This window comes from Heloderma suspectum, chromosome 1, assembly GCF_057233095.1.
Source record: "Heloderma suspectum isolate Gila_16-S chromosome 1, 16-S_ref, whole genome shotgun sequence".
NCBI classification, from domain to species: Eukaryota; Metazoa; Chordata; class Lepidosauria; order Squamata; family Helodermatidae; genus Heloderma; species Heloderma suspectum.
The window spans coordinates 399,884,983-399,897,152 of record NC_139458.1 but is presented as its reverse complement, the minus strand read 5'-3'; the positions used below and the strand labels follow the sequence as shown (position 1 = coordinate 399,897,152).

General features: G+C 41.9%; 1 protein-coding gene across 1 annotated transcript in view; it reads right to left on the bottom strand.

Annotated features, from left to right (window-relative positions):
• Positions 1 to 12,170, bottom strand: part of USH2A (usherin) — an 809,138-nt gene that overhangs the window by 146,193 nt on the left and 650,775 nt on the right. Inside the window, exons 55-56 of the mRNA XM_084828794.1 lie at positions 11,390 to 11,588; positions 5,198 to 5,305 (exon numbers count right to left, since the gene is read on the bottom strand). Coding sequence (XP_084684920.1) covers positions 5,198 to 5,305; positions 11,390 to 11,588 — 307 coding nt within the window. The remainder of the gene's footprint in view (positions 1 to 5,197; positions 5,306 to 11,389; positions 11,589 to 12,170) is intronic.

The window sequence follows — 12,170 nt, the reverse complement described above, 5'->3', positions numbered from 1 at the left end:
TAATCCGCAGAAAGGTAAGTCACTTTCGTACATCCTTATAGAATAGTCAATAAAACAGAAATAGATGTTTTTCTGAAACTCCCTGGCTTTCTCTATTATCCAGTGGATATTGGCAATTTGGTCTCTAGTTCCTCTGCCTTTTCTAAACCCAGCTTGTATATCTGGCAATTCTCGTTCCATGAATTTCTGGAGTCTACCTTGCAAGACCTTGAGCATTACCTTACTGGCATGTGAAATAAGTGCCACTGTTAGATAGTTTGAACATTCTTTAGTGTTTCCCTTTTTTGGTATGGGGATATAAGTTGATTTTTTCCAATCTGGTGGCCATTCTTGTGTTTTCCAAATTTATTGGCATATGGCATGCATCACTTTGTCAGCATCATCTTGCAAGATTTTAAACAGTTCAGCTGGGATACCATCATCTCCTGCTGCCTTTTTATTAGCAATGCTTCTTAAGGCCCATTCAACCTCACGCTTCAGGATGTCTGGCTCTAACTCACTGACCACACCATCAAATCTATCCTCAATATTATTATCCTTCCTATACCGATCTTCCATATAATCTTGCCACCTTTTCTTGATCTCTTCTGCTTCTATTAGGTCCTTGCCATCTTTGTTTTTGATCATACCCATTTTTGCCTGGAATTTACCTCCGATGTTTCTGATTTTCAGGAAGAGGTCTTTTGTCCTTCCTATTCCATTATGTTCTTCACTTCCGCGCATTGCTTGTTTAAAAATAATTCGTGATCTCTTCTGGCTAACCTCTGGAATTTTGCATTTAATTGCGCATATCTCCCCCTTTCACTGTTGCCTTTTGCTTTCCTTCTTTCTTGGGCTGCTTCCAGTGTCTCAGCAGACAGCCATCTTGCCTTCTTGGTTTTCTTTTTCTTTGGGATGTTTTTTGTTGCCGCTTCCTGAACAATGTTGCGAACTTCTGTCCATAGTTCTTCCGGGACCCTATCTACTAAATCTACTCCCTTAAATATATTCTTCACCTCCACTGCATATTCATTAGGAATAGTAGTGAGCTCTTATCTAACTGATCTGTGGATCTTCCCTGTTCTCTTTAGTCTGATTCTAAATTGTGCAATAAGAAGTTCATGATCTGAACTACAGTCAGTTCCAGGTTTTGTTTTTACCGACTGTATAGATGTCCGCCACCTTTGGCTACAAAGGATGTAGTCAATCTGATTTCGGTGTCAACCATCTGGTAAATAGGGATGTCAGAGAATTCCGCCACGAATCTCGGGGAGGCCAAATGCCAGCACATTCGGCCCCCCAAAATCGGTGGCTGAACGGTCTGCCACCCCCCGCCACCCCCGGGATGGGACTTAACTTGGGCAGATCTTCCTGGCGGCGGCGGCTGTGGTGGTGGTTCGGCGGTGGTTCGGCGGTGGTTCGGTGGTGGTTCGGCGGCGGCGGCTGCCGGTCTTCCAACCAGCTGCCGCTGCCGCCATTTCCAGTTAAAAAAACAAGAAAACAAAAAAAATGATAGGCTATGTAAAGATTTTTTACGTAAAGATTTACGTAGCCTATCACGGCTAGATTTTTAAAAAACACCATGATAGGCTACGTAAATGTTTACGTAGCCTATCACGTCTGATTTAAAAGGAAAAAAAAAATCACGCGCATATGCAAATGCAAATGCGCAAAATAAGGAATGCGCATTTGCATTCCTTATTTTGGCATGTCTTAGTCTACGTAAACATTTACGTAGACTAAGACGGCGAAAATAAGGGGAACGCAAATAGCGTAGACGCTACGCTATTTGCGTTCCCCTTATTTTCGCCGTCTTAGTCTACGTAAATGTTTATGTAGACTCAGACGTGCCAAAATAAGGAATGCAAATGGCGGCGCCCATGGGCGCCGCCATTTGCATACGCAAATTTTTTTTTCCTTTTAAATCAGCCGTGATAGGCTACATAAACATTTACGTAGCCTATCACAGCTGACTGCAAGGACGCAAATGGCGGCGGCTACGGCCGGTCGGCCGCCGCCATTTGCGGAGCCGGCCGGCCAGGATTCGGGGGGGAGGGACGGAGCGCCTCCCCACCAGCCAGAATTTCAGGGGGAGAGACGGAGCACCTCCCCCCCAGCCAGAATTTCGGGGGGAGGGACGGAGCGCCTCCCCCCCTGGCCAGAATTTCGGGGGAAGGACGGAGCACCTCCCCCCCCCACGAATGTCACCCTTCAAAAAGGTAAGTGACTTTCGTACATCCCTACTGGTGAAGTCCATGTATAAAGTCGTCTTTTAGGTTGTTGGAAGAGAGTGTTTGTTATGCACAGTGAGTTGTCTTGGCAAAATATTCTATCAGCCTATGTCCTGCTTCATTTTGTTCTCCCAGACCATGCTTGCCTGTAATTCCAGGTGTTGTTTGACTACCCACCTTAGCATTCCAGTCTCCTGTAATGAAAATAACATCTCTTTTTGGCGTATTATCTAGTAGGTGCTGCAGATCCTCATAGAACTGATCTACTTCTGTTTTTTCAGCATCTGTGGTAGGGGTGTCAGAGAATTTCTCGCCGAAACTTCGGGGGGCCGAGTGCCAACGTATTCGGCCCTCCGAAGTAGTTTCGGGGAGAAATTCTCCGCCCCCCCGCCCCCCGCCCCCCCCGGGATGGGACTTACCTTTCCTGAATGTCGCTCCCGGTGGCGGGTCACAGCGGTGGTTCGGCAGGGCTTTGACAGGGGCGGCACCCGGTCTTTCGACCGGCTGCTGCCGCCGCCATTCCTAGAAAAGTAAAAAAAAAATGCCCCCGTGATAGGCTACGTGACGATTAACGTAGCCTATCATGGCTGACTTTGCAGATCTAGCCATGATAGGCTACGTAAATCGTCACATATCCTATCATGGGGCGTTTTTTGTTTTTTTTTACTTTTCTGTTGAAGTTCGCGGCCGGGGAGACGGGGCGCTTCTCCCCGGCCTGAATTTCGGCCGGGGGCAAGGCGGGAAGCCTCCCCCCCAGCCTGAATTTCAGCTGGGCGAGGTGGGAAGACACCCCCCGCTCGCATGAACTTCGGGGGGAGAAGCGAAGCGCCTCCCCCCCACCGCGAAAAAAGCTGCGGGACAAGGTAAGTCCCTTTCGTACATCCCTAATGTGGTTGGGGTGTATATTTGGATCACTGTGATGTTAAATGGCTTACCCTGAATTCGAACTGAGATCATTCTATTGTTTTTTGGATTGTATCCAAGCACTGCTTTAGCCACTTTATTATTAATTATGAAGGCTACTCCATTTCTTCTGTGGTCCTCTTGTCCACAGTAGTAGATCTAGTGGTCATCTGATGTGAAATGGCCCATTCCAGTTCATTTAAGTTCACTGACACCCAAAATGTCTATCTTTAATCTTGACATCTCCCCAATAACCACATCCAATTTACCGTGGCTCATAGATATTACATTCCAGGTTCCTATGTTGTGTTGATCTTTAGAACATCGGATTCATCATTCACCACCAGCACCATCAGCCACTAGCCGTCCTTTCGGCTTTGAGCTAGCTGCGTCATCACATCTGGAGCTAGTTGAACTTATCCTCTATTCCTCCCCAGTAGCATTTTGACCATCTTCTGACCTGGAAGTCCATCTTCCAATGGTATACCTACATATCTCTGGTTGTGCTGATCCATTTAGTTTTCATGGCAAGAATACTGGGGTGGGTTGCCGTTTCCTTCTCCAGGGATTGTATTTAGTCTGGAAATGTAATAACTAAATAAACATTTGGGCCAACACCCTAATATATTGCCAAATACTGACTCATTTGCTTTAATGGATCACTTCTTGGCAATATAAATTACAGACGCAGGGTGACCTGTGCTTACGCTAGAGTAAAAAAAAAGCCATAGCTGCTACCTATATCTTTAAAGGGATGTGTGCATTGGATCCCAGTGTATGGGCAGACAAATCTCATCCTTTTCATACCCTAAGCCATAAAGGGCTTTCAGTCCTAAGCCATAAAGGGCTTTAAAAGTCCAAACCAACACCTTGAATAGAGCCTGGAAACAAACTGGGAGCCAGTGTGCTTGGCAAGTACATGTGCAATGTGATCATAAGGCCCAGCTGCAGTGAACAGTCTCACAGATGTATTTCAGACTAGTCTAAGTTTCTGGACCATTTTGAAAGGAAGCCCCATGTGTAACACAGCACAGGAGTCTAATCTGGAGGTTGTGAGGGCATGGATCCATGAGGCCAGGCTACCTCTGTCTAGATAGGATGGTAGAAGGTGCTCTGTGTCATGGAAGCAACCTGCCACTCCAGTGACAAAGATGGTTTAATGAGCACATCCAGACAGCGAACTTGTTCCTTTAGAGAGAGTGCAACCTTATCCAGCACACACCACTAATCTGAGCAGATGAATTACCCATCAACAGGACCTCTGTCTTTTCTGGATTTAGCTTTGATTTATTGACCCTCATCCAATCCATTACCACACCTTATAAAACTGGGTGGAATGACTGGATGTGGCCATAAATAGATTAGGCCATGTCTCAGCATGCCATATTTTAACATGAGCCAATTTGAGAAAGTATGACTCAGCACCATTACATTAAAGTGAATCGCAATCAGGAAATGTATGCATGTATGTATGTATTTATATATTACATATCCTGTGTGTGTGGGGGGGGGGGTTGGTAGGGCTCACAATGAGAGTAAAAAAATATAGTAAAGAACAACAACACAAAACAAATGAAAACAAAACAAATAATTTTACCTCAGAAGAGATTAGCTGTGAAAGGAAGGGCTCATCTCCTAATCTCAACATATGGTAGAGAAAAGTAATGTGTGTGAGGTGTTCCCTGAAATATGCATCTTTACATCATCAAACAAAATCTGTACAAATCTGTGTAGGAGTGGGGAATAGTGGTAAAGGAATTGGCAAGACTCATTCAGTGTGTTCCCACTATTAGTCACTCCCTATCCTTGCCCTATAACTCAGAATCTCATGGAGACGTACCACATCAAAGTTGTGAACATATGGATGGGTACAAAGGGGCCACATATATGACTGCACAAATTGATTTTTTTTTAAAAAAATTCCAATGCTTTGTACAAAAAATAATAATCAAGCAGCTGATTCTTCTGATATTGACCACATTGTATCAGAAAGCACAAATGCATAGAATACTGTCAATAAAGGGCCATATTAACTGCTGTTATAAGGGTGCAAGCACCCCAGAAGTTAATACATTGCTCTTTACCTTGAGGAGCAGCTTGCAATGTTCTACCTGAACTTGTTCGACTAGAAGTACATCCAGCAAATGTACATGCTGCAAGTGTAAAGCTGTAGTTTCTGTGTGGTTGAAGATCTAAAATAAAAAAGGGTTAAAATTAAGTCTTCAGATGTTCTGAGGATTAGTGGTCTAGAAGAAAGACAAAAGAACACATTCCTTGTGACCCAGGAAGAACAATACGTGAGTTTAAATGCATTTCACTCATGAAAGCCCAGAAGTAGAGCATGGTCAACAGCTCTCCCCTTGTTGTTTGTTCCCAATATGCATTCAAAGTGATACCATCTCTAAAAATGGAAAGCTTCATTCAGTGGTAGTTATTAGCCACTGTTAGCCTTAAATCCATGATTTTTTTGAGTCCCCCTTTAAAGTCAAGCCAATGGCTATCACCACATCTTGCTGGCAGTGAATTCTACAAGTCAGTTATATTTTGTCATTGCATAAAGACACACATGCATGCACTTTTGGAATCAAAGGTCTAACAGGATTTTGAACAGAACCCGTTGTTGTATTTTATTAAATGTGCATTGAATCTATTCCAAAATACTACTTTTCCTAGTCAATATCAGCTTTACAAGTCCTCTCCTATTTCTATACCCTTAATTTACATTTACCTCCTAAACGTAAATTATATAAATATAATTTATAATATAAAGGCTCCACCTTTATATTCCTCTGCATTTCTCTAGCACAAAATGATTCAAGACTCAACCTTTGAAAATGGGTTTATAAATATGTAAATATGTATTCATTCTAATATGCAAGTCTCAAAAAGTGGCATCAAGGAGGAAAAAGACACCAAATTCTCTTTTTTGTGAGCTCAGAAACTGTGATTAGACTTCTGTTCACATTTTGTATTTTTCCTCTAATCTTCCTTGTCCTTGTCAGTGATGGGTCCCACTCTTCTTGCCGATCCTTTGCAAAATGTTTTCATTTAACTACCATTGTAACTACTTTTAAGAAAAACAGTGCAATTCTATGACAAGAAGAGAGCACAAGAAATCTTAGAGTTGAACCCTTTGTCTAAAATTGGTTGGATGACAGCTTCATTGTTGTCATTGTTTTCAAAATGGTGATAAATACAGAGCAGAAATATGCAACAGGCCCATCAGAAAGGAAAAACAACAACAACACTGAATGAATGGCACCCAAGGCAAATTGAACAGGATATGAGGCATTGAAAAATAAAGAGATGAGTCAGAGAGACAGCATGGATAATAACCTAATGAGGAGGAGGAGGAGGAGGAGGAGGTCTTTATATATTTAGCATAAAAGCAAGAGGGTTAAAATGGCAGTTGCTGGCTAGAGAAGCAAAGGCATGGATGGGAGCCAAATATTCAACTACATTTCATGATAAGAAAGATTACTGTAGCAACAGATTACTTCAATTCCCCTAAAGGGAGTCATGTTCATTTCCTTTTTAAAAGGAAATATGAAGCAAGATTCATTTACAACTATATAATACAGAGGAAAAAAAGAGGAAGGAAAAAGAGTTCATACTGTACTAAATATACTGGAGTTGAACATTTATTTGTTTTTGTTTACTCAGCTGATACTATAACAGAAAGATCACTTCTGGAGCCCTGGCTGTATGTGTGATTTGTTGTAAAAGGCAGTGTAATTTTTATGATCTGTAATAAACACAACATTGTAATTTGGGGTTTGGAACTTCTCCTGAGAAATTGCATTAGTCTTGGCTAAAGTCTTGTAGCTATCCTTGAAAATAATCAGACATTTTACTCCAGGGTGCGTCTTTATGGTTGTTTTTACTTCTGCTTTAGGAACCTGACAGTAGCTTGGGAACTGCAGAACAGGCCTGAGAAATTTTTGCAAGCCTTGTTGAAAGCCTTCTCTTAACATTCCTCAGATGTTCATTTGTGTAAAATTTCACTTCAGTCAAAATTCAGAGGCAGTTCTGGTTGTACAATGAACAATGCAAGGCTGGTTATGACTCTGCTTATAATATGTTATCTTCATTCATTTTCCTATTAGATGAAAGTGGAAATAAATGATTGTGTGTAATAACACTAACCAGTGGCATACATCTATTTGTTTGTTACATTTTTATCCTGTCCTCTCTCCAAGGAGCTCAGCATAGCAAAGCCCAAATGGCACCCCTCACACACACTCCAGGGCCAGCACTTAAAAAAACATCCTGCCAAGTCTGACATTCCTCTCTTGGGGTTTCCTCAAAGCAGGTTGCTTAATACTGCTGCATGGGGGGTGGGGGTGGTCCTGCATGGCACCCTCTCCTGTTTATCCTCACAGTAATCTTGTAAGGTAGGTTAAGTTGAGAGACAGAAAGTTAATGGCTCCAAATCATCCACTCAGTTTCCTGGGTCTTGAAACCTGGGTCTCCCCAGTCATAGCCCAACACTTTAACCACTGCTTATTTTCATAACCACATCTCATACATGGGAGGGCAGCTGCTTCACTTGGTGATGATGATGATGATGTGGATGGAGAAAACGTCCTAGTGGATGCAATCAAGTGTTGGTGTGCGCCTATGGTCACGTAAATTCAGGGGCATTGAGAGCAGCAAAGAAACAGTATCTCACTGCCTCTATTGAATCCTCTATGTGCCACCCAGCTGAGCTTTTCAGTGTTGTCTGGGGCTTATTACATGCTGACCCTAAGGATGCTGTGGAACTATCTGAGGCCCACTGTAATACACTTGCCGGGTACTTCCAAGATAAAATCTCTTGCATCTGCCAGACTCCAGTGTTACAGCAGGAGAATCAGGTGAGGTATCCAGAGCACAGCTTTGTCTAGTTTTCTTTGATGAGTTTCATTTGGTACAGCTTGAGGATGTTGATGAGGAACTTGGACGGGTTTGTGCAACCACTTCCATATTGGATCCTTGCCCCTCTTGGCTTATAAAAACTGGCAGAGAGGGAAAAGCTGGCTGGGCCAGGGAGGTGATCAATGCCTTCTTGCAAGAGGGAGAGGTCCTGGGCCACCTGACAGAGGTGGTGGTGAGACCACTCCTGAAAAAATGCTCCCTTGACTCAGAAAATCTTAATAATTTTAGGCTAGTGGCAAATGTTCCTTTCCTGGGTAAAGTTTCTTAGGGTACTACAGGCATCTTTGTTGGTTTTTCACAACAAGCACAGCTACCCTTAGAAATGTAAATATTTATGACATGCTTCAGCCCTTCTAGTCACAAAATATTCTGTACAATTCACACAGTCTGTTCAGTGAAATGTATGCCAATGAACCTCTGTCACTAACAAAATAAAATCACCCACAAAAACCCTGTCACAAACTTCAGTAGTCTGGAAGCATCTTAGAAACAAAAATAGACTTGGGAAAATGAATGTCTGTTTTTGCTCTTGCTGCTGAAGAGGGCAGTCTTAGCTTTCTTTTAATACAATGCCCCCTAATTATTTTAGTCTCCCCCCCATCCCCCACTGCATTAGTGGGCCATTTGTAAAGGAGTAGTAACACAAAGTGAAACAATGCCATAACTGTCATCCAAATTGTTCTGTACAGAGTACTGGAAGTGTTCACTAATAAATGATATAAAAAGGTCTTTTATTGACAAGCTGCCATATGCTGTTTGCATTAGAGAATATGAGAAGATGATGGCTGGTGCCCCTCGATCCCAGTGGCATTCAGCTCAGTGCGATAGCAGAAAATGCTTCAGTTTACTTAAAGCATTGATAACACCTCTAAATAATTAACTGAGGACTTCCTGTCTTCAATTACTTAATGCTTTTTTTAACATCTTGAGAGGATTATAAGCAATTTATGGATTTCACATGACAAGCACAATCACCACTATTCCCACAAAGCATTTATGGGATAATGTTTCTAAGGCTTTGATGTAATTAAAAATAAGCAGTGAGACAATGGTGCAGTGGCAAGGTGCAGGCCTCCTCACCTACAATTTGTAAGACCCTCGGATTCAAAGTCTCAGGGAACGCTAATGCTACAGCTTCATTAACGTCCAACTGTTGCTCTGGGAACAGCAGAGGTTTTTGAAGAAGATGAGAAAATCAAAACACAGGTCTGTTGGGACCTGAAACGATGGTTAGTTCAAACATTCGAGATATGTGAAATAAGTGCCATTGTTTTAGCGAACATCATGAATTTAGACAGTAGTAATTATCACATTGATAAAGCACCATTCCACCTTGGGATGGGAAGGCAGACTTGCCTAGGACAGCAAAGGAGACTCCTTGCTACATACCAAAAATGACATTGAAAGAGTGGAGTTGTTTTAACTAAAACCACAGAGTGATTGCTTTGACACAGCAAAAACCACGTAAGTTCTACTTTGGGACAAAGGGAAATCCTACTCTTGGACAGCAAGGCAGCATGGCAAACAGCAAGGGCAGGTTATTGATTGATTGATTGATCGACTGAAAACATTTCTTGGCCAGCTTTCAGGGCAGAAGCCCTCCCAAGGCAGCTTACAGCAATAAAATACATAGAAACAGTTAAAATATTAAAAGCAATAAAAACATAAAAACAATAAAAGCAACAATAGAAGGTTGTTGTCTCTTGTGCTTTGCTTTTGAGCTTCCCCAAAGCATCTGCCTGGGAACTGGATGCTGGACTAAATGGACATGTGGGCTGAAACACCAGGGAGTTTCTTATGTTGTAATGGTATCACTTAAAACTGAATAATACATTTCTGCCTATGCTAGATGGGCCTTGCAATGTCAGTAGAAGCTTATTGCAAATGTAGTAGTAATAGTACTAGGAAGATCATCTAATTTAGGGAGAGAGGGAAATATTATTCTGTTCCAAGTGTTTATGATATGACACAAGCCATATACTGTGGGGTTTTGCTTAGACTGAATTTTGGAACTCATCAATGATTTTCTAATGGAAGGTAAAATACAGTTAAGGACATGCACTCATCATAGTGACTGTCAGGTTCTTGAATACAAATATGAATGACTGACATGACATTATAACTTAGTATCTGTTTTTCTTATAATAGCATTAAGAAAGCTAGAGGGTTAGCAAAACCAGAGGACTGAAATCCTTAGATATTCTTAAATGCAGACATGATGCCTGGGATCTTGTGCCCAGCTATTCATGGAGGGGTGAAGTCAATGGGATATAAGAAGAAAAAACAATGAATGGCAGTATCAAAACGTATGCATATCTGAATTTGGTATGGCATAATAAATATCCCCTATCTAGCACACTAAAAGCGGAAGGGGAACTCTCCATTTTCATGATATGGGGCCCATGATACCTTCAAAAAAAGATCATTGCTTTAGAAACCTTCCACCCACAGCATGAGAGCTTAATATTTATTTTATATGTTTATACATTGCCTTTCAGCCAAAATTCATCTAAGACAACTTATTAGAAGAAAAAACAACATAATTTGAAACCACTAAAACAAAACTGTAAGTAGTCAGAGTAAACAGAAAAACCGACCTTGTTCATCATGTCAAAACGCATGTTGACTTTACCACCAGAACAGAGATTGTGGCCCAAATATAAAAGCTGCAGGCAATTACACTCCATTTTAACTACAGGCAGGTCTGCAAATGCAGCAGAATGTCATGGGAAAAGTTGCGAGGTGGAAGAATGGATTTTACCACTTTAGACTGCAAGTTGGGAAACCATGTTTTTATTTATTTAAAATATTTCTTGGCCGCCTTTCAGGACAGAAGCCCTCCTCAGGTGGCTTACAGCAATAAAACACATAAAGCAGTTTAAAAAGCCATGGTAAAGTAATATGTTTTCAAGGCCTTCTTAAAAGCCTGCAGTGATGGAGCTTGGCAGACCTCTGATAGCAACTTGTTCCAAAAGTGTGGGGCCACTGCAGAGAAAGCCTTCTCATGTGTGATCACCCACCTGACTGCTGTCTTGGGTGGGCCTCTCTTTCTGATCTTAAAGTGTGGACAGGCTGATATAGGTGAAGGTGGTCCTTCAAGTAACTTGGTCCGAAACCGCTTAAGGCTCTAAGGATCAAAACCAGCACTTTGAATTGGGCTTGGAAATGTTTTCCTATATAAAGATACATACCACAATTCCCTGCAAGGAGAAATACAGCACAGACCAAAATGGCTGGGCAGAAACATTTACTTCCTGGTACATATACTTAGGATTGCAGCCTTTAAAAAACTAACATAGCAGAACTGTCTGCTAAATTAGACAATGACATCATGCTCTTAAAGAGCTTCCCATCCTTACCTGATACTGTATGCTGCATCCTGCCTGCTGTGTCAGTATGTATCAGACCTTTCCCAGTTTGACTGATCTGGTATTCTCTGATGATACCATTTGGTTTCCTTGGTGCCATCCAACTCAAATGCAAAGCCACTGCGCTCAAAGCTGTAACTGCTGGTGGCTGAACACTCTCTGGGACTCCTTGGACAGTGACTGCAACTACCTGAACACACATGAATTAGACAGCAATTTATTGTAATAGTACACAAGATACCTTGATCAATGAGAATGTCACTTCTAGTTTAAAATGTTGTTGTTTGCTCTGGCATATCATTACTACGACCCTGTAGAACTAGTTACTTTTCTCCCTTTGGTTTATTTTTTTCCCCACAGCGAAATCTGACCTTGAATATGTTTACGTATGAGTCTAGGTGTACAATTTATCAAAGCAGATTCACAACATTTTGTCTTCAGTGCATAGCACTAGGCGAAAGGAAAATTCTGGATGGCAGGCTGTCTTGCCAGAGAGTGCTTGATAACTTATTTCTATATGGTTAATCAGTGTCTTTGCATTTTAACAGCCTGATTTCATATGGGTTTTATCACCAGTAAACATTGGCATAAACTTGGATGCCATTGCCGCCCTTGCCCTTAGCCAGGCGTGCCGTTGGAAGGGACTGCTGGTAGTTCCCAAGCTGACAGAAAGCTGCTCATACATCAGCTGCTGAGTTAGAAAGGATAGCCAGGGAGCGCCACCGTGACATACTCTCCTCCCAAACCCCAGTAGGATCTTTGAAGTCTAGTT